Source organism: Entelurus aequoreus, linkage group LG19 (assembly GCF_033978785.1).
Source record: "Entelurus aequoreus isolate RoL-2023_Sb linkage group LG19, RoL_Eaeq_v1.1, whole genome shotgun sequence".
Taxonomy (NCBI): domain Eukaryota; kingdom Metazoa; phylum Chordata; class Actinopteri; order Syngnathiformes; family Syngnathidae; genus Entelurus; species Entelurus aequoreus.
The window spans coordinates 24,101,155-24,124,698 of NC_084749.1; the positions used below are offsets into that span (position 1 = coordinate 24,101,155).

The window sequence follows — 23,544 nt, forward strand, 5'->3', positions numbered from 1 at the left end:
CCTTTGAAAGATGGAGACGATTGAAGGCGGAGAGCATTTTTTCCTCTGACGCCAAACGTGCTAATTACCTCCTTGATAGGTAAATCAGGCATTTACGTTTTCTTATTACTTGTAATAAATGGAAATGGACATTTCGTATGCAAATTATACTGTCCAATACAGTCTATGATCTTGTCTAACAAAGTTAGTATATTCGTGCAACTAATGCTTAGCGGATGCTCAGCTCCTAGCGTAATGCTAAGCATGCTAGCCTCGTCAATGACACATTGACATACAGGCTAATGGGGGAAATATATGCCTGTTAGCCTGTATGTAGATGTGCCATCAAACTGACAGGGCAAAATATATTTTCGACAAATAAAACCTTTGTGGATATGGGTAGTGTCAGCGCCTATTTCGTTCTCAATATGCTGATACGCTGATGAAATGCGTTCCAACATTAGCACAACGAATTGCGGTTTCCGGTACTGTATGTGCATCAGGCACATATGGGGTGGCATTTGCTTGGCACAATATAATGCATTACATGTAATGATTTTCTACTTTGTGTATTGACATGGTAGTAAGCTATATGATTTATGCGTAACGTGGTTTATGCATAATGTGGGTTGGCTCACAGAATCGCACTCTGCACTGAAAGATGGTGATGTGCGTACATGGAAGAGAATGCATTGCGTCAGGTTGGATGCAACATGGAGTTATGCTGAATGAAATGTGGCGGTAATTTTACTGTTGGCCTTGGCTTGCCATCAAAGTAGGCCTATGCGATATATAATGTATTATATATTATTATATATAATTATTTCGATGGTGGTCCGTGCGGTCAAACTAGACATTTTAACAGGGTAATGCCAACAATCTGCCCTGACTCCCAACGAAAATATTGCTGCGTAACATTACAAATACATTTGGCTAATAGACATCAGTAAAATGTGGCGTAATTACTTTGTAAACCATCTTGCAAGAAGCATTAACAAGAGAAACCTACAGCGTAGGACTCGTCGATTGCCTTTTGAAGTTCCTTGGAGTAGGATTTGGATTTGGCTGTGTTACTGGCAACCTCAGTCATGGAGAGTGGGAGGGGACTACATAATTTTGACCGTGATTGCAGTACCATTTCTGGCCACATTACTACATATGGCACCTTTAATATTTAAGTCACAGAATGTCTTTTTTTTCTCTAGCGTTTTTTGAATGGTTAGGTATTGGATTTTACGGGTGGAATAGAGGACCTCCCGTTGGCCACGCTGTAAGCAGACTTTTATATATGTTTATTTAATATTTAGAATGCATTAAAAAAAAAATCTATACGTCGTCCTGTTTTTCATAATGATTGTGAACGATCGGCAAAAGTCCCAAAAAAGTGTGGTTCCCCTTTAAATAGGGCAGTATGCACCACTTATGCACTTGTTATCAATTGTACACACAGTCTTAGTAGATCACACACAAGTCCACTAACACTACACACAATTGTATAATTTGCGTACGCTTTTTAGCACATGCTTTTTGGATCTTAGTAGATCAGGCACATGATAATTGAGAAAATAAACATCCCTCCCACCTCCAAAGACATGCACCTGGGGATAGGTTGATTGGCAACACTAAATTGGCCCTAGTGTGTGAATGTGAGTGTGATTGGTTGTCTGTCTATCTGAGTTGGCCCTGCAATAATGTGGCGACTTTTCCAAGGTGTACACCGCCTTCTGCCCGAATACAGCTAGGATAGGCTCCAGCCAACCCTGCGACACATAGAGCGACAAACGGTAGAAAATGAATAGATGGAAAAGTATTTGGCTGCGTGATCACTCGAACTTCAGGATTTTTACATGATTCATTGTTAAACTTCACAACTGAAATATACAGTTATTACCTAGACAGCAACATGGATTTCTTCAGTTATTTTTATATGCCTTAAGTTTGCAAATGCTCTTGTTGCCAGGTAGGTCTTTGTTGAGCACAATCATTTGTTCAGGAGAACAGTAAGGTTGTGTCTCATAGATATTGATGTGACACAACATAGATGAAATGCCAATCATTCGGTTATGAACAACTAACTTACTGTACCGACTGAAATAGTAGGCCACAGAAGTGACCGAACAAGGGACAGTTGTGTCTTAGGCCATGTCCACATAAACATGGAGAGTTTCAAAAACACATATTTGGGGTTAAACAAATCTCCATTGACACAAATGTAGTTTTGAAACTGTTATGTCTACACACAAACACATACACCGGCTGTCATGCACATTTTGTTCAATCAAAAGCCTGAAAAAAGCAGCAAAAGCTGACTTGGTGGCATTACACATCCTATTATGTTTATTTTGATATACTAAACGTACAATGACAAGTACATTATCTTTAAAACCAGCCTGCACGTACACAGAGCCCTGGGAACATTATTAAAAAGCGAATGCACGCCTGTGCTGCTGAAACCTAACACTCATGGGATTATAACGTGTTCGGCAACATGGTGATGTATTACATGTGCAGTGAAGTGTACATTATTTCTAAAATCAGCACGCACTAACAAGCCAAGGAAACCATTTTGCATGTTTAAGGGAATTATAAAGCATTTAATCATCGATATAGTGATATGGTACATGTGCAATGAAGTGTGCATTGTCTTTAACAGCAGTACACACTACAGGGAGGATGCTATATTATGTTATTTTTTAGTTGCTTGGTCGCTTTTTCTCCATCTACACAAATGGAAGCAAGACACGTAAGTTAACTTCATGATTTGTCGTTAAACAAGGACTAAAAACATAAGATAATGTTGCACCTTTCTTATGACACAGAGCAAAACGTCTTGCTTGTCAAAGTTGTCCCATCAGGTGGAGGTTCCACAGCCATCATGTCCAAAACAGCTGACTGTCATTTGTGCCGGCGTGAGTGTCGCAAAGCCCATTTTTATGTGTCTTTTTTATTAATGTTGAGTGAAAAGAGCAGCATGTTTACGTTCAAACCTACAGTAAGTCATCTTATAGTGCAGGGGTGGGCAATTAATTTTCACCGGGGGCCACATAAGCAACCCGAGCACTGCTGGAGGGCCACACGACAATATTTCAATACAATTTTGCTCAATATTATTTTTGATATACCGTAAGATAAATAATAATGATGATAATAATAATAATAATAATAATAATTTAATTTAACCTAACTTAACTTTATACAAAAGCAGATTGCTTTTGATGGTCACTTTATCCTGCATTATCCAACATTTTTCCCCATCAGATTTGGACAACCATCTGTTGTTAAAAATAGTTTTTAATCATATTTATTTTATATTGTTTTTTATATTGGTTTTATATGTAATTGTTTTTTCTTTTTATTCAGTCATTGGTGGAGCTAAGGATAATATTTGAATATTGTTTTTAATATTGTTGTGCAGCACTTTGGAAACATTTTGTTGTTTAAATGTGCTATATAAATAAAGTGGATTGGATTGTCACACCTGCCAGCTTGTCCCATTTCAGTCCTAACATGTCCAAACACGCATTTACCTATGTGAACAAGTCATTACCTGTGGTTGTCTCTTTAATTGACTGCATGGCTGCCAGCTACTCCGTGATTTGAAAGTCTGCAGTTATCCCACGTAAGAAGAAGAGCAGCTGGGCGGTGTCACGTACATCACAGCTCTCATCCAAAGTTAGCGAAAAACAGTCCATGTCTCCGGGCATATCAGCGCAACAAAGTCCAATAAGCACTCCTTAATAAACTCTCCGTCAGAAAACGCCTTACTTTTTCTGGCGCTTTTGTGAGAAATGACGAAACTTGTCCTGACGGCTGCATCTCTGGGGGTGTGAAATATGGCAAAAAGTCCTTGTTGGCTTTGCAGTTTTACAATCAACGCATCGGCCTCCCTTGCGCGCGCTTCATCAGACAGATTCCCGTATTTTCCCTCGTGTTTCTTCGTGTAGTGGCGATTAAAATGATATTCTTTAAACACAGCAAGCTGTGTACCATAAATTAAGCACACGGCTTTACCATTAATTTATGTAAAGAAATACTTGCCAGTCCAAAACACGCCATTCGTCATCAACTTTTCTTTTTTTAGCGTCTCATCACTTGTCTCTATGCACCTTCACTCACAGGTTCCCCCCGGACATATGGCATAAATAACACATTTCAAAATAAAAGCAGCACAGTTTTATTGTGCGCACGACATAGATGTTTTTTAAACGTTATTTTGTAATTTGTTATTGCGCCGTTCAATTCACTCACACACGCCCACACGGAAGTAATACAAATAACGCTTTTCAAAACAAAAGCAGCACCGTTGTATTGCACACTCGACATAGATACTTTTTGAAATGTATTTTGTAATTTATGATTGGCCTCACGCGGGCCGGACAGGGATGCGCAAAGGGCCGGATGCGGCCCGCGGGCCGTACAATGCCCAGGTCTGTTATAGTGTGTTTAAAGCCAGCAAGGCAGTGTTGTTGAGCTTGGAAATGACAGCACACAACTGTGATGTTATCACAAGCCTCCGTTTGTGCCGTGTACAATGTGAAGAGTTTTGGATCTTTACACTTTGGCCAGCGTTTGTAAAAGTCTGCGTTTTAAAGACAAAAGTATGCATCTCTGTGTGGACAGCAGGCCTAAAAGCAGAGATAAGTATGCGTTTATTAAGTATCTGTGTTCGTGTGGACATGGCCTTTAGCTCTGCCTTACACCAGTGTTCTGTAACAAATCATTGAAACTGGTAGCCCATCCAAAGGGTGCTAAAAAAAATTGACATGTTGGGATGAATATTTTTGGCCACATTGTCAAAAAAAAAAAAAAGTGTGTTCTATACGAAACTGAAATGAACAGAACTACACTTCTAGGTAGGAATGGGGCTTTTTTTTTTCCCAGCAAATGCCACAAGGTTTCTTTATGAGTGAAGCAGCCATGCAGCCGGCTTAAAGGCGATGTACAGTTATTGTCAATGAGTGTTTCTGCCTCACGTCTTTCAAAAAGAAAATTAATGGTCGTCTCTTCATTTCCACAAACTGTTGTTTCCATTCTCTGTGTGCAGAGGTAAACAGTTTTTGCCATGTTGCAAACGTATTTCATAAGCTTCATATGAGAAAACCTCTCAGGATAAAAAAGGTAATATTGCATGTGTTAATGGCAATGTGATTGAGCTAGAGCTGAAACAATTACTTGAGTAATTTGATTACAAAATATATTCGAGGAATTCTTGCTGCCTCGAGGCGTCGTAAACATTTTTTTACGCCATTTCGCCTTGTTAAGGCCATGTCCACACGAACACAGATACTTAATAAAGGCATACTTATCTCTGCGTTTAGGCCTCTTATCCAAACGCAGACGCATACTTTTGTCTTTAAAGACGCAGACTTTTACAAACGCTGGCCAAAGAGTAAAGATCCAAAACTCTCCGCTCAGCGGAGACTTGTGATGACGTCACGGTTATGTGCTGTCATTTCCAAGCTCAACAACACTGCCTTGCTGCCTTTGAAAACATTATAAGATGACTTACTGTATGTTTGAATGTAAACATGCTGCTATTTTCACTCAACATTACTAAAAAAGACACATCAAAATGGGTTTTGCGACACTCCCGCTGGCGCGAATGACAGTCAGCTGTTTTGGGTACGATCGCTATCAAACCTCCGCCTGACGTAACAACTTTGACAAGCAAGACTTTTTGCTGTGTGTCATAAGAAAAGTGCAACATAATTTTATTTTTTTAGTCATGATTGGTTGAAGAGTTATCTTGGTGGCAGAGAACAGTATGTGCATATGAACAATGTAGATTCAGATAAAAAGATAATAACACATGGAGTATCCCAAGGTTCTGTACTGGGACCAAAATTGTTTTTATTGTATATAATGATATCTGTAAAATCTTTAAAAAACTCAACTGTATTCTCTTTGCTGATGATACAAGTCTGTACTGTTCTGGGCAAGACCTTGGCCAACTCCTAGAGACTGTAGAGAGTGAACTCCACATACTAAAGTGATGGTTTGATGCCAATAAACTATCAATCAACCAAAATAAAACAAAATATATAATTTTTGGAAATAGGAAAAATAACATACAGTGTCATATAAGAATTGATGATATGGAGATAGAAAGGGTGTATTCACAAAATTTTTGGGAATCTATATAGATGATAAATTAAATTGGAAACTGTACATAAATGTACTCGAGACAAAGATGGCAAAAATCATTGCTATGTTACATAAAATTAAAAACTCTGTAAATCAAAAGTCTCCTAACATGTTATATCATTCTTTCGTACTCCCATATCTTAATTATTGTGTTGAAATCTGGGGTAACAATTACAAATCAAACATCAACTTTATATTCTTACTTCAAAAGAAAGCGATTAGAATTGTAAATTATGCGGATTATCATGACCATACCAATGCTCTGTTTATTAAATTAAAAACATTAAAACTGCACAATCTTGTTGACCTCAACACTGCTATTGTGGCGTACAAAGCTCATAACCATATGCTGCCTGGGTGTCTACAGGAGAGGTTCAAACCTAGGGAGAGTCCCTATGACCTCAGAGGTTCAGCTGTCTTTCAGGAAGCAAACATAAGAACGAGCTTAAAAAGTAGATGTGTTTCTGTCAGGAGGGTTCAACTGTGGAACAGCTTGGATGATTCCTTAAAATGTTCCAGTTCCATTCACACATTTAAAAACACTTTAAGACCAATGTCTTGGAAAAATATATCACTCTTGAATCAACACAGTAGTTAATACTATGATCAATGTTAATCAAAAACTAAATGTGGGATATAAATAATAATGGAAGTATAATTGTTTGTATATAGTATATAATTGGTGCAAAGGTTTGACATGTGTACAATGATAATTCACATGCCTTTACTGTGTATATAATTGAACAGTATTTATGTTGTGTACAATGTGTATTTATAATATGTTGTGAAAAGGAAATTTCATAATTTTCTGATTAGACAAAATGTGCATGACAGCAGGTGTATGTGTTTGTGTGTAGACATAGACAGTTTTGAAACTACACTTGTGTAGATGGAGATTGTTTTAACCCCAAATATGTGTTTTTGAAACTCTCTGTGTTAGTGTGGACATGGCAGCTCACGTTTCGCACTAACTGTTTAGGTAATGCACAGCGTGTTTACGTCACAGATCATACGCCCCCTGCACTGCACAACATCGCTCTTTTAAATACGCTTGAGTTTAGAAAACGTTTTCACCGACATAACTCGCAATGGCAAACGCTGCAGAAAGCAGTGGACAAGAGCCATAGCAAAACGAGGGAATTAAGAAGCGACAAAAGTTGTCTAAGGTCTAAGAACACTTCACACTAAAATCGAAGGAAAACGCAGTAGTATGCAAACATTGCAAAGTGGAGCTTGCATACCACAATAGCACAAGTTCACCCTCGATATGATTTGCCTGAGAAGCTGGACAGGACCAAAAAAAAATAAAAAAATTTAAAAAACGGTTTAAAGCAATAATATAATTTATTCGATTACTTGTTTAATCGATCAGGATATTCGATAGAGTACTTGATTACTAAAATATTCGATAGCTGCAGCTCTAGACTGAGCCCTGGAATTATGTTGTATTTGGTAGCTCATTGTTCATACTTGTCTATCTCAATACCCAATGGATTATTGGGTCTCAGCGAGAGAAGAGAGATGCCTTTGTTGCGGTCAGTCCTCATGTCGTAGTAGTTCAATTCATCAACCCACACAGCCGACTGGTCCAAGATACCTGTAAGACAAGGCAGGACAAGTCGAGAAGTTTAGGTTGCAATACAAAAAATTATATCAACAAAACATTGAGGTGACCAGGTTTAGGATTTATCAGTGTGGTCTGCAATTAAAAAGATTAGTTATTATTATTATTAGTTAGAATTAAAAAAGCTAAAGCGGACCACATAGTATAGAGTCCCACCTGTCCAACAACAACTCACGAGAGGTCTGGCGGGGCATACACCACATCACTAACTTCACAGGCCGCGATGTATCAACAGCAGACCTGAGTGCGCCGCTAGCAGAGGAGCTAAATAGCTTCTTTGCTCGCTTCAAGACACCACAGCAGCACTCATCTGTTCCAGCCCTGCCCCCACCTCCTCAGGAAAGCTGCTGGCCCAGACGGGGTTCCTGGCAGGGTGCTCAGAGCGTGCGCCCACCAGCTCACCTCCACCTTTACCAGGATCTTCAATCTCTCCCTGGCCCAGGCAGTCATCTCGTCCTGCCTGAAATCAGCAATAATAATCCTGGTGCCGAAGATATCTCCCATCACCACCCTAAATGATTACCGCCCGGTGGCCCTCATCCCGGTAATTATGAAGTGCTTTCAGAGGCTAGTTCTACAGCACATCAAGGACTATCTCCCCCAATATTTCGACCCCTACCAGTTCGCATATCGGGCGAACAGATCCACTGAGGATGCCATCACTGTGGCTCTCCACTTTGCTCTACACCACCTGGAGCAAAAGCAGAGCTACGTCCGGTATATTCTTTGTGGATTACAGTTTTGCCTTTAATACAATAATACCGGACATCCTCATTACAAAACTGAACACTCTCGGCCTCCCCCCCCCTCACTTGTGCCTGGATTAAGGACTTTCTCTCCAACCGGCCCCAGACTGTGCGACTCGGTCCCCACCTCTCCTCCACCCGCACGTTGAATACCGGCTCCCCACAGGGCTGTGTGCTGAGCTTCTGTCCTGCCTCTACACCTACGACTGCAGTCCGACCCACAACAACAACGTCATAGTGAAGTTCGCGGACGACACTACTGTGGTCGGACTCATCTCAAAGGGGGACGAGGGAGCCTACAGAGAGGAGGTTCGGAAGTTGGCAGACTGGTGCTCAGAGAACAACCTTGCTCTGAACACCAAGAAAACCAAGGATATCGTCGTCGACTTCAGGAAACACAGCACTGACCTAGCCCCCCCTCTACATCAAGGCTGAGTGTGTGGAGAGGGTCCACACCTTCCGGTCTCTTGGCATCCTTATCTCTGACAACATTTCCTGGTCAGAGAACGCTACTGCCATCACTAAGAAGGCTTAGCAGCTGCCGCACTTCCTGAGAGTCCTCAAGAAGTACAACCCGTAAAACAACCTGCTGCTGACCTTCTACCGCTCATCCATTGAGAGCCTGTTGACATACTGCATCACAGCATGGTACGGCAGCTGCACCGTTGCAGACAAGGAGAGGCTCCAGAGATTGATAAAGGCAGCACAGTGGATCATCGGCTGCCCTCTACCCTCCCTGACAGACATTTACACCTCCCTCTGCCTCAGCAGAGCTACCAACATTATCAAGGACAGCTCTCATGCTGGCTTTGACCTGTTTGACCTGCTGCCCTCAGGCAGGCGCTACAGGGTCATCAGGTCTAAGACAAACAGACTCAAGAACAGTTTTTTCCCTAAAGCCATAACCACGGTGAACTCTCATAGGCACTGATTTTATAGTTTAGCACATCTCTGCGTGCAATTTTTACTTTCCACCCACAGTCTGAATGTTTCTGTATATATGTATATAGTATAATATTTTAACAACATATTCAGAACATTCGTTCTCAGGAATGGACTATGCACCTTACCTCCTTTTGCACTATTTTTCTTTTCTTTCCTTCCTATGTTTTGCATATTTATAGACTGTCGCACTGATACTGGAGTTGCTTTTAATCTCATTGTACCTGTGTATAGTGACAATAAAAGACATTCTATTCTATTCTATCTATTTTTTAAACCAAAATATAACTTAAGTTAACATCAAGTTGAGTCTGATAAAGGTTTAAAACCTGAGAAGGGTTAAGACTAAAACGGACAACTCATGAACATTCATGATACAAACACACACTACATCATATTTGATACATAAGGAAGATATAATGAAAGACAGATACATTGAATTACTAAAAAGGTAAGAAATCCATCTCGAAGCCTTTAATTTCCTTTCTTTATGTAATGTATCAATGCATATCTGAGCTTTTTAATTTGCTTTTGTTTGCTGCACTGTCCCACAAGGACGATTATCAGGAGCAAATCATGTTTTTGTTTAACCAAACTGCTCCACCAGGAGGTTGTCATGGTTTGTTTGCATGTTTAGTAGTGAGAGACAGTGAGTAAAAACACTGTAAATGCAGAGGTGTACGGTGCGACAAATTTACTTGCAAATGTGACTAAAAATAGTCTAAAAAAATATTTGTGTATATGGCCTATAATAATGTTTACCTATAAAAACACAATTGTTCAAGTTCAATTATTTTTATGTTGCTACTGACGTTTTAACATATCCTCTTAAACCAGGGCACTTTATTTTACATTTTGTTCTTTTGTTAGCTGAAGAATTGAGCATAGCTAAATGCTTTTTAAAGAAAAATGGAGATTATATTTGACTTTTCTTATATTATTTTCAAAGCTCTTTCTTTTTCTTTTATCTGAAAACTCTTAAGTTAGGACCCTACTATTCAAAACCTACTTTTCTTACTTCTTGGTACCTGTTTTTATGCATTTGGGATCCCCATCAGTCCCGAAAATTGAAAATCAAAAAGCACGGTGGAGATATTTAGTTACATCAATGAATATTTCCATTCATGGATTATTTTATGGGCCACACTATATCAGGATATACATTTTGATCCATATCGCCCAGCCCTACACTTGTGTTAACGACAGTGCTAGCACAGTTTAGGGATGTTCTCTGTGTCTAATTGAGTGTTGTAGGAGGACTTATGATGGCAATGTGTTTATATTTATGAGGGCACATGTGTTCATTGTTTGAGTGTTAATAATTAAATTGTGATATTTCAGACATTTCATATTGCTACAAAAATGTTTCTGTGCGACAAAAAAAATTCTGTGCTACTAATTTTTTTCATTTAATAGCAGTGGTGCTACTAGTGAAAAAACATAAGTGTACAGCACTTCTATGATATCCACTGTGGATGTTGGAACATCTGCCAATAACAAATCAATTCAGTTTAAGCAGATCTATGATTTATTGTGTAAAGGCTTAAAAGCATTCAAACATAAAATATTCTACACCAAAAAGTATTGTATTTATTATTATTATGCATCTTCTTATTCAGTTGTCTTTTTTTTGCTGGTCGTCTTCTCTCCTAGTTTTCATTCAATCACAAATGTTCAAGTATCAAAACGTCAGGCTCGGTCAGGACACTCTGGCAACTAGGGCTGCACCATTAATTAAATTTTAATCGTGATCACGATTTTGGCAGCTACGATTAAATGAGGGTGATCGTCTGCAATATTAACATTTAAAAAACAGGCTCCGCTGCATTTCAAACCAAGCATGTTCACAACCAACAGTCAGCCAACCACCGGGGGCGACCGATATTGAACTCCTGCGAGAGCGAGTAAGAGTGAGTGACAACAGAGGTTAAAGGTCGATCAGCCAGTATCTCCCGAAAATATAAGGAAAAATAAATGCATTATTACAAAACCCAAAACCAGTGAAGTTGGCACGTTGTGTAAATCGTAAATAAAAACAGAATACAATGATTTGCAAATACTTTTCAACTTATATTCAATTGAATGGACTGCAAAGACAAGACACTTAATGTTCGAACTGAGAAACGTATAATTTTTTTTGCAAATAATCATTAACTTAGAATTTAATGGCAGCTAAACATTGCAAACAAGTTGGCACACAGGCATATTTACCACTGTGTTACATGGCCTTTCCTTTTAACAACACTCAGTAAACGTTTGGGAACTGAAGAGACCAATTTTTGAAGCTTTTCAGGTGGAATTCTTTCCCATTCTTGCTTGATGTACAGCTTAAGTTGTTCAACAGTCTGGGGTCTCAGTTGTGGTATTTTACGCTTCATATTGCGCCACACATTTTCAATGGGAGACAGGTCTGGACTACAGGCAGGCCAGTCTAGTACCCGCACTCTTTTACTACGAAGCCACGCTGTTGTAACACGTGCAGAATGATGCTTGGTATTGTCTTACTGAAATAAGACATTGCTTGGATGGCAACATATGTTGCTCCAAAACCTGTATGTACCTTTCAGCATTAATGGTGCCTTCACATATGTGTAAGTTACCCATGCCATGGGCAGTAATACACCCCCAATACCATCACAGATACTGGAGCACAAGACATCCACAGTTTCCAAAAACAATTCGAAATGTGGACTCGTCAGACCACAGAAGACTTTTCCACTTTGCATCAGTCCATCGATAAGCTTCTTCTTTTTCTCTACCTTCTCGTTATGGGACGTTCACCCTCTGCTGTTGACATTTCTAATATAGAGTAGCGTAAAGTTCTAACTTATATCTCACCTTGAAAGCGCTAAAAACTACCAGTGTAGTGGGTTTACATAATTCATCCACGGAACTTTAGTTATTAGAGAGTTCCGGTCAGACGTTCTTTCACGGGACACATTTCCGGCGTTGTTGGACTAGTGAGCCACGGATGAGGAGATGCTGCTCCGTTATTGATTTAAGTAAAGTCTGAATGTCATTACAACAGTTAGCTCCATCTTTTGACACTTCTTCCACTCCCGTCCTTGCACGCTACACCGCTACAACAAAGATAACGGGGAGAAGACGCTGCCGAAGGTGAGCCACGTAAATAAGATCGCCCACAAAACGGCGCATCCTGAAGCGACTGTCAGAAAGCGACTTAAAGATGGTCTGTAAAACATAATCTATGCAACATTTTGATCAAAGAACCCCCATTACATGTTATGTAAACCACAAGGAAATGTTTTTTGAATTTAGAAAAAATATCCTAATATGACCCCTTTGATGCGCCTTATTATCCGGTGCGCCTTTTTTATGAAAAAAGACCTGAAAGACCCGCTCATCGGCAGTGTGCCTTATAATCCGGTGCCCCTTATGGTCCAGAAAAAAAGGTAGTTAATCATTAGCAGCATAATGTAAAAGCTCGTCCTGCTTACAAGAGTAAGAACCAAAGCCATCATGCTGGAGTACTTACCAATCCTCTCTGGTTTGAGCAGTTTGAATGAAACTGTGGATGTGCCAAAACCTCCAGACTTGGTTGTGACAACGATCTCTCCCTTGTCGTCTTTTGCAGGGCCCACACGACACACTATTTTGCTGGCTGACATCCACTCCGCTGTAAGCAGGCAATTATGACCACAGATTGAAAGACCTAAAAGAAGCAGAGAGATAAAGTGTGAATGGGTTGAACTATTGATGAACAGTAAAAATACATGTACCTCCATAACTGTATGTTGACTAGAGGTGATCCTTGATTTATGACGTTTTACATTACCACGTTCTTTGGTTATGAACGTGTTCACAGTAATCAACAAAAAACTTATCCCTGGTCCATAAATACGAGACTCGCTCAAGAACTAGTTACAGCGCGCATGGGAATAATACACAATGTGCAGCTCATGCGCAGCCACATTAAGGAAGGATAATTTCAACACAAAAACAAACAAACTCTCAACACTACAACATCCAATAACTAATAATACTACTAATATAGCCACGTTGCTCTAGTATCCTGGAGCGTGTTAAAGGATCTGCACCTAGGAAAGAGACAGTATTACCTAAGCAGTGTAGTGGTGTTATTGAAATGGAAAGTTTGCTAGTGTTTTGGCTACAAGACCAGAATCAACACTTCTGCAGCTTCTCCTGCCTCTTCGACTTCCTCCTCCCTATAGTCAAAAAATTGTAAGAAATCGTTCTCTCTTATTTTATTGCCGTTTCATTTAATTCTTGCATTTAATGTTTTTATGTCTTTTGTTTGTTTTGTGTATAGTGTTAGTGACTAAATAGTTAATTCAAATAAAGACTAAAATTCAACTAACGACACAACGTAAGTACAGAACTCGTTCGCAACCGGAGAAACACCTGTATTGTTATTGTGTAAACATTTGACAAATGTTATATTTAATTCATTATTTACACACGCGTGAGTAACACCAATCTCTGTCAGGAAAAATGGCCACATATTTTTCCCCACTTATTACATTTGGTACTTGTGATTAATTTACATATTAATCACAATTCAATATAATGTTCAATTTAAAATTATTATACCGACTGATAACAATAATCAGTGAATTTCGAGTTGATTTATTGGAAATGTAATTGTTTTTTATTAGAATTTCATAATAATAATTATATTATTAATATAATAATAGGCATTATTTCACAGAAGAAGACATTGATAAGTGTGTGTAAGCGTCTGATCTGAACTGCATATATAGTATAATACCAATGAGATCGGCTGGTCCCGTGCCCAGGTTTTCACCACGAATAGTGACTTTAGTCCAGGCTGGACCCTCCTTTGGTGAGATGCCGGTGACGAGTGGGGCTTGACCGCCACGAGACATCTTGATCTGGGGCAGTTACACTGGGATGATAGAAACCTAAAAAGTGAAAACACAGAGAAACACAGGTAAGAAACATAAAATAAAAAGTTTTACATTGAGAATACCCACAATTCCAAGATTCAAATGTATTTAAAAATAGTGTATTTGAGGCTTAAATAATAAAAAATACAAAATACTGTCTATTATGTATTGTTGGTGAGCCAAAAAAACACTTCAATCTCAGCTTGGACAAACAAAGTGAACAATTACTTATGGACAGCAACTCAACAACAATGTAATAAGCATTCTTGACACTATGCCTTGGCGATATGTTGATTTTATCGATATATTCAAGTTTTTTGTTGCAGACGATTTTAATAATGTTTTGTTTTTTTCCTCCTTTTGCCCTACCCCTTACTTCCTTGGCATTAACATTGCAAATGCTATTGCTAACGAGTCAACATGCGTTGAGCAAGTGACTGCACGCTGCAAAGTTTTTTTTAAATAGGCATCGGCACAACAAACTTGTTCCAGCATCTATAGCCTAAGCCTCCAGCCGAGTGTGGGGAATACGAGGCCAACAAAACGCAAAAACAACAAACTATGGGCTAAAAATCACCTTACTATGGTGGAATCATTTACGCAAGTTGTATAATGATGCCATGTATGATGAGAAAGAAGCACAATACGCAGCACAATCACTAAAACAGTTGCCTAGCACACCACCAAGATATGTGAATGAAAAAGGCTGCGTTTACTCTATCCATCCATTTATTCTTTCCCATCTTTAACGGGGCACCTTGTGACGACCCATCAGTAACCCTGTACACTGTTTCTTTGCCTAATCTTGAACGGGTTTGTGCTGAAAACAAAATGTTGTTGTACTCCGACAATAAAGACCATACCATACCATATTCCTCTCAATGTTTTACTTCATTATTTATTTGGATACAATGTATAATACTACATTTTTATTTACAGAAGTTTGAACTTTAGTGATCTCAATGTTGGAGATTGTTTATTTACATGCAAAATGTGCAGTGCTACATTATTGTTAACAGTATTCTATTCAAGCAAAAGTATTGCTTCCCAAGGGAAGCTCTTTATTTAATTATTCTAAAATGATTCCATAATTCCTCACAGACAGACCTCAGTCTTCCTCACAGACAGACCCCAGTCTGTGAGAGTGGGCGACAACACCTCCAGTGCCATCTCCCTGAGCACCGGCTCCCCCCAGGGCTGCATCCTGAGTCCACTGCTGTTCACATTGATGACCCAGGACTGCTGCGCCAGGTCCACTACTAACCACATTGTGAAGTATGCGGACGACACAACAGTAGTGGGCCTCATCCGTGACAACAAAGACATGGACTACAGGGAGGAGGTGAAACATCTGGTTGACTGGTGCAGAACCAACAACCTGGTCCTGAACGTCGAGAAGACCAAGGAGATCATCGTCGACTTCAGGAGGCACCAGTCCAGCCCCACTCCACTCTTCATCAACAGCACAGCGGTGGAGATCGTAAGCAGCACCTAGTTCCTAGGGGTGCAGATAACTGACAATATGACCTGGTGGCAGAGAGTGGTGAGGACAGCGGAAAAGATCATAAGGACTCCTCTTTCTCCTATCCAGGAAATCGCAAAAAGCAGCTGCCTGACCAGGGCTCAGAAAATCTGCAGAGACTCCTCCCACCCCCACCAAGGACTGTTTTCACTGCTGGACTCTAGAAAGAGGTTCCGTAGCCTCGGTAGCAGAATCTCCAGGTTCTGTAACAGCTTCTTCCCTCAGGCCATAAGACTTTGAACACGTCATTAAATCCCCTCAATTCCCCCCAAAAACGGATTAACTCGCTGGAATATAAAGACAATATAACACACATCCATAAACGTGGATGCATATGCAAAAGTGCAATATATTTATCTGTACAGTAATCGATTTATTTATATCTGTACCTTATTACTCTTTTATCCTGCACTACACTAATGCAACAAAATTGTGTTCTTATGTGTACTGTAAAGTTCAAATTTGAATGACAATAAAAGGAAGTCTAAGTCTAAATAAAAAGTAAAAAATGTTTCTGCTCTAAAAAGAACAACATTATACAAGTTTGAATTTTGAGAAGAGTAAGATGCAGTGTATGCAGTATAATTTCAAACTACTAGTTTTTGATCAAATAAAAGAAAAAACTTGTTTTGAGTATTCAATGGTTTCTTTAAAAAGTAGGGGAAACGAATCTGAAAAATAGTAAATCGAATTTTCGATTTAAAAAGCGGAGATTTTATTTTTAAGCCTATTTGACAAACAAAAACTTTGTTACGACTATTACTTCCTCAATTTAGTTCAGTTTAATCTCTTCACGTTTACTGTGTCTATCTCTACAGTGTGTATTTGTTTACCAGAGTGGTTTAACCTTTTTTTGAGGTGAGTAAAGTTGTAAATGAGATCTGTTTTGTTCACTTTAATGAAAGATTGTATTCATTTTAAAAGTATATCTAATTAACTTGTGAAGATTCACCATATATGAGAACCAGATTCAGAAGTACTTTTTATTAATCCCCGGGGAAAGTTTGGGTGTTATCGTGGCTCTTCATGTATGCAGTAATTAGGAGGTAAAGAAGGGATGTCTCAGGATTCTCACTGACAGTTGGGTTATGTTTAGTTTTTTTCTCTGTTTGTTTTATTTCGTGTCAGTGCTCTTATTTTCGTTCCTTTTCCTGCATGTCTAACTGAGCGCATGTTTCCCTCACCTGTACCTGATTGGCAGTCTGGCACACCTGATGGGAATTGCCAATCAGGCTCCTAATTATACCTGCCTCTCTCTCCAGTCTGTGCTGGAGTATCACTAGCTGTATGCTGTAGACTGTGAGCTGTTCCTGTATGCTAAACGCTTTCGACTGTTTGCTGTCTCCAGTTCTTCCTGTTTCCTGGTTCCTGTTTGCTGTCGTCTCAAGTTTGCCTGTTTCCTGGTTTCTGGTTCGTGTTTTACTTGCATTTTTAGGACATTAAAATCCTGTTTTCCTGCACCAAGCCTGCCATCTCTGCATCTTGGAGTTCGTCACCACCATTTCCTGACAGGATACTAAAAAATAAGCAATATAATAAAATGAGCAATACAATAAACAAAAAGTACCCAGTAGGACTCTATGATAAGTACAAAAAAAAGACAATACTTACATACTGTAGTGTAATAACCAGATTGGCTGCATGAAGCACATTTGCACATTTTTAAACATAAAAGAGTAAACATACAGTAGAAATACTGCACAGTTATGGGGTTTATTAAAAGGTCCAGATTAATAGACCAGTATCCAAGACTCCTAAAGTGATTGATTGTTAAGTCTGATTTCCACAGGGAGGAATGACCTTCTATGGCGTTCCGTTTTTTCATCGTGGTGGGATAAGTCTAGTACTGAAAGTGCTCTTGTGTTTGACCAGCACGTCATGGAGTGGGTGAGGGACATTGCCCAAGATGCTACGCAGCTTCGATTGCATCCTTCACTCAGAGAGTCCAGCTCTACCCCAATAATCATCGGTCTTGCAGATCAGTTTATGGAGTCTGTTTAAGTTTGTGACTTTCAGCCTGCTGCCCTAGCACGCCACAGCAAATAGGATTGCACTGGCCACCACGGATTCATGAAACATTCTCAGCATCTTCTTGCAGATGGTAAAGGACTTCAGCCTCCTGATGAGGTAGGGGCGGCTCAGGCTCTTTTTGTAGACGGCCTGCCAGACGGCTGCCACCTTATCGTGGTAAATGAGTTTGCGTGTCCCAATGATCCTAGGAGCTATGTTGTCTGGGGGATTCTATGCCCCCTGGTAGGGTCTCCCAAGACAAACAGGTCCTAAGTGAGGGATTAGACAAAGAGCAGCTTAAAGACCTCTAATAATAGACAAGTATCAAGGACCCAGATTTCACACGCCCAGACGCGGGTCACTGGAGAGCCCTCCTCTAGAGCCAGGCCCGGAAGTAGGGCTGGATGGCGAATGCCTGGTGCCCATGCCTGTCCTCATGGGGCCCAACCAGGCACAGCCCAAAGAGGGAACGTGTGCCCCCCCTCCAATGGGCTCACCCCTCATGGGAGGTGGCAAAGAGGTCGGGTGCAGTGTGAGCTGGGCGGAAGCCGAAGGCAGGGCCCTTGGCGGTCCGATCCTCGGCTACAGACGCTAGCTTTTGGGACGAGGAACGTCACCTCACTGGGGGGTAAAGAGCCTCAGCTGGTGCGCGAGGTGGAGAAATTCTGGCTAGATCTAGTCGGACTCACTTTAACGCACAGCAAAAGCTTTGGAACCAGTCCTCTTGATAGGGGCTGGACTCTCTTCCACTCTGGCGTTGCAAGCAGTGGGAGGAGACAGGTTGGAGTGGCAATTCTTCTTGCCCTCTGGCTCAGAGCATGTACGTTGCAGTTTATCAAAGTAGACGAGAGGGTAGCGTCGGGTGGGGGGGCGGGTCCTGATTATTTGTGCTTACGCACCAAACAGCAGCTCATCGTACCCGCTTTTTTTGGAGTGCCTCGAGGGAGTTCTGGAGAGTGCTCCCTCAGGTGATTCCCTTGTTCTCCTGGGTGACTTTAACGCTCACATTGGCAACGACAGTGAGAATTGAAGAGGCACGGCCGCCCAGATCTGAACCCAAAAGGCGTTTTGTAATTGGACTTTTGTGCTCGTCACAGATTTTCCATAACAAACACCATGTTCAAACATAAGGGTGTCCATATGTGCACTTGGCACTAGGACACCCTAGGCCGCAGATCAATGATCGACTTTGTGGTTGTGTCATCGGATTTGCAGTCTCATGTTTTGGACACTCGGGTGAAGAGAGGGGCAGAGCTTTTAACCGATCACCACCTGGTGGTGAGTTGGCTCCAATAGCGGGGGAGGATTTCGGTCAGCAATAGCAGGCCCAAACGCATTGTGAGGGTCTGCTGGGAACGTCTGGCAGAGTCTCCCGTCAGAGAGAGTTTCAATTTCCACCTCGTGGAGAACTATTAAAAATGTAACGAAGGAGGTGCTGGAAATACCTCTATTGTCGAGGCCGGCGAAAGGTGGTAGGTGCCTGTCGTGGTGGTAAATCCAGAACCCAAGGATGCTGTCAAGCTGAAGAAGGAGTCCTATTGGGTCCTTTTGGCTCATGGGACCCCGGAGGCAGCGGACCGGTACCGACAGACAAGCAATGTGCGGCTTTGGTGACCGCAGAGGCAAAAATTCGGACATGGGAAGAGTTGGGCAAAGCCATGGAAAACGACTTCCAAACAGCTTCGAAGCAATTCTGAACCACCATCTGCCGTTTCTGGAGGGGGAAGCAGTGCACTGTCAACACCACGTATGGTGGGGATTGTGTGCTGGGAATCTGTGGAGGGAATATTTTGAAGACATCCTTAAACCACCAACACATCTACCTATAAGCCTATAGGCTCTCCTATTTCTGCAGCTGAGGTTGCTGAGGTAGTTAAAAAGCTCCTCGGTGGAAGAGAACCGCCCGGAGTTCTCTAGATGCTGTGGGGCTGTTTTTTGTTTGACAAGACTCTGCAGCATTGCATGGACATCGGGGGGAGTGCCTCTGGATTGGCAGACCGGGGTGGTGGTTCCAACTATCGTGGGATCACACTCCTCAGCCTTCCCGGTAAGGTCTATTTAGGTGTACTCGAACCTCAAACTTAGGAGGAGCAGTGTTTTCGTCCTGGTCGTGGAACTGTGGACCAGCTCTATACATGGTCGTTGAGGGTGCATTGGAGTTTTCCCAACTAGTTTACATGTGCTTTGTGGACTTGGAGAAGGCCTTCGACCGTGTCCCTCAAGAAGTCTTGTGGGGAGTGTTCAGAGAGTATGGGTTATCGGACCGACTGATTGTGGCAGTCCGCTCCCTGTATGATCAGTGTCAGACTTTGGCCCGCATTGCCGGCAGTAAGCCGGATCCGTTTCCAGTGAGGGTTGGGCTGCCCTTTCTCACCATTTCTGTACATAAAAGTTATGAACAGAATTTATAGGCACAGTCAGGGCGTTGAGGGGTTCCAGCTTAGTGGCTGTCGATTTAGGTCTCTGCTTTAGTTCGCAGCTGAGTGTGAAGTGACTGGGAGGAGAATCAGCACCTCCAAGTCGGAGTCCATGGTTCTCAACGGGAAAAGAGTGGGGTGCCATTTCCTGGATGGAGGGGAGATCTTTCCCCAAGTGGAGGAATTCAAGTACCTCAGAGTCTTGTTCACGAGTGAGAGAAGAGTGGATCGTGATCGACAGGCGGTTTGGTGCGGCGTCTGCAGTGATGCGAACCCTGCATCAGTCTGTTGTGGTGAAGAAGGAACTGAGCCGGAAGGCAAAGCTCTCAATTTACCGGTCGATCTGGATTCCCAACATCACCTGTGGTCATGAGCTTTGGGTCATGAACGAAAGGACAAGATCCCGGGTACAGGCGGCCGAAGTGAGTTTCCTCCGTCGGGTGGCAGGGCTCTCCCTTAGAGATATGGTGTAATGCTCTGTCATTTGGGAGGAGCTCAAAGTAAAGCCACTGCTCCTCCACATCAAGATGAGGTGGTTCGGGCATCTGGTCAGGATGGGGAGGTGTTTAGAGCACGTTTGACCGGTAGGCCACAGGGAAGACCCAGGACACGTTGGAGAGATTATGTCTCCCGGTGGCCTGGGAACGCCTCGGGAATCTGGGCAGAGGGAAGTCTGGGCTTCTCTACTTAGGCTACTGCCCCTGCGACCCAACCTCGTATACATAAATGGAAGACGATGAATAGATGGATGGATACTCTAGCAAACGGTTTAACCATTTGGACTGTCAGCTAACTTACAGCAAAGTTAGCAGTTTGCTAACCGCCAATAGTGTTAAAATATGAGTATTTATGAGTAAAATATGATGTTTGTTTTTAGACATGGCAAACAGAGCAGAGGTTTGGCAATTCTAATAAATAAGGGATAAACCTGTTGGTTTATTGTCCTCACCCACCTTATTTTATGCCTTTTTCATTTGTCTGAAACAATCTTTATACTATTTGACTAGATTGTGGAGCAACAACACAAACACAAACCAAAAACGTCAATCCACCCTCTTTGACTGAGAGGCACAGCCATCAAGGTACATAATTTGGCAAGACACAAATCAACAGTGTTGTTGGTAAGGAATAAGTGATATAACCTATTGCTTTTTGTGTGTTTCTGTGCAGCATTTCAGAGAAACAGGGAAGAAGGTCAAACACTTGGAGGAATCAACCCGGGCAGCAGCATGCAACATGCCCCTCTTCTGGAAGGTCCCGGTTGAATTGAAGAGGAAAAGTACATTTTACACTGGGTTCTTGTGTTTATGACAGCCAACAAATGTAAAATGTCCCATCACTTGACTAATAGCTTTGCTCATAGAACACACATTAATTTGCATATTTTTGTACTACACATCATGAGCATAACAAAATAGTTTCTATTCTTGGTGATAATGTGAATAATTTTACATGTTTAGCAAGATTGCGTGCAAGGGGCCATAACTAGTGTGTGTGGTCTGTGTGTTGTTCTGTGTTAGGCAGTATGTGGATGAATCTAAAAAGTGGTCTGTGCAGTGTGTATATACGTACATATATTGTGAGCAAGTGCTAGTGTGTGTGTTGTGTGTGTGTGTGTGCGCTCGTGTGCATGTGCGCATGCTTGCATGTGCGTGTTAGTGTTTGTGTTTGTGTGTGAATGTGTGTGTGTGGTCTAGGTGTGTGGTCTCTCCAGCACAGGACTAGGGAGAAAGCCTGCTGACGGTTGTGATGAAAAAAGAACCGCTGTGTTTACTTTACTCTGGAGGCTGTACATGAACACTGCCCAGACCTCTCTCCATAACACTGGGGTGCCCATGATCAGAAGAACGTGCACACACACTCAGACCAAGTCACATAGAAAGCAAAGAAATTCTTGCACATCATCTCCAAACCCTGAGCAAACCAAAGTTAGAGAAAGTGTAACTATAAGCAGAGCAAAACTGAAATGTAAATAAGCATGGACATTCTACAGGAAATCAATGATGCAAAGGTTATTTCAGCAGAAAAAAAAGTACCTATTAAAGAATTAAGTAAAGTATTAAGGGCAGCGACAGATTCAGAGCATTTTCTTTCACACAGGTCTAATCACATTTCTCTCAGCACTTCACAAACAATGATTATTGGTAATAAACTGAACAAGTAAGTTAGTAAGTCCAGGGCTTGAATTTAACCACGGCAAGTGCCGCGACAGCCCTTGTCATTTGCCGTAATGCCCTAAAAAAATGACCAGCATTTACAGCAAGAACATGCCGTGACCGCCCTTGACTTTTTACTTGTTAATTGACTAGAGCTGTAACGGTAAACGATATAATGATAAACTGGGGTAAAATTCCGGATGGTTAGTAATACCGTTTAATTCTTTAATTAAGGAAAAACATAATTTATTAACGCATTCTAAGCGACATTGCTCACTTCCTGAAAACGCACCAGCAACAGCGCCTCCGAAAATGCACCAGCGCTGTTTGCAATGGCGGAAAACAACACACGGACCTTGCTCTTGAGATGTTGCCCTCCTAGTAAACGGACAACATCTGAAGTCTGGACGTATTTTGGATTGCTAAAGCATGCTGAAGGTAAAATAATTGAGGACAGTCAGCCCATCACCAGAAAATGCAGGAAAAAAGTCCCCGCGAAAGGAGGCAACACTTCAACATGTTGAGCAAACTCCAGAAGCAGCAGTTTCAACTCCGCGTCGAGGACAAGGTACGTCAACTTGTAGCTGAATGGATGATGGCAAGTGTTTGAAAATGAACTTGTCATCATTGGTTTGTCAAACCTCCTGATAGTTACACATATGTGTTGCATAACGTTACTTGTTATTGGGCGCTACCGGTGAGCGCGAGGAGTGTGTGCACACAATATATACTGCAGCAAAGCAAAATTTACTTCTGTTGATGTGTTTTGTGCTGTTAATGACCGCTGCTACTTTACGTTACTTTTAAAATTGAGTGTTAAAAAAAAATCCTAGTAGAAACACTGCAACGTGTTTTGTTTTTACAACTATAGAATGAGGGTTTGTGTGTCACTGTGTGTGTCAGTCAGATGATTATAATAATATTTTGCATGTAATAAAATAATAATACATTTGCTTTTCTCTTATTCACAGAGTGGGCATGCAGCGGGCAAGTTGGATGCCGCAGAATACAGTGCATCCTTTACCACTATCACACATACAATACTTGATGTCTTCCAGAAGTAGCTGCTTATGCTCCTTTCTCAAAAATGGCAAAAGACCTAACTGCAGCGCTGT

At 41.3% G+C, this 23,544-nt stretch overlaps 1 protein-coding gene across 1 annotated transcript in view; it reads right to left on the reverse strand.

The window, feature by feature from the left end:
• exoc2 (exocyst complex component 2) overlaps positions 1-23,544 on the reverse strand; it is a 118,977-nt gene that overhangs the window by 74,804 nt on the left and 20,629 nt on the right. Inside the window, exons 2-4 of the mRNA XM_062028146.1 lie at positions 14,186-14,339; positions 12,932-13,108; positions 7,594-7,720 (exon numbers count right to left, since the gene is read on the reverse strand). Coding sequence (XP_061884130.1) covers positions 7,594-7,720; positions 12,932-13,108; positions 14,186-14,303 — 422 coding nt within the window. The 5' untranslated portion in view covers positions 14,304-14,339. The remainder of the gene's footprint in view (positions 1-7,593; positions 7,721-12,931; positions 13,109-14,185; positions 14,340-23,544) is intronic.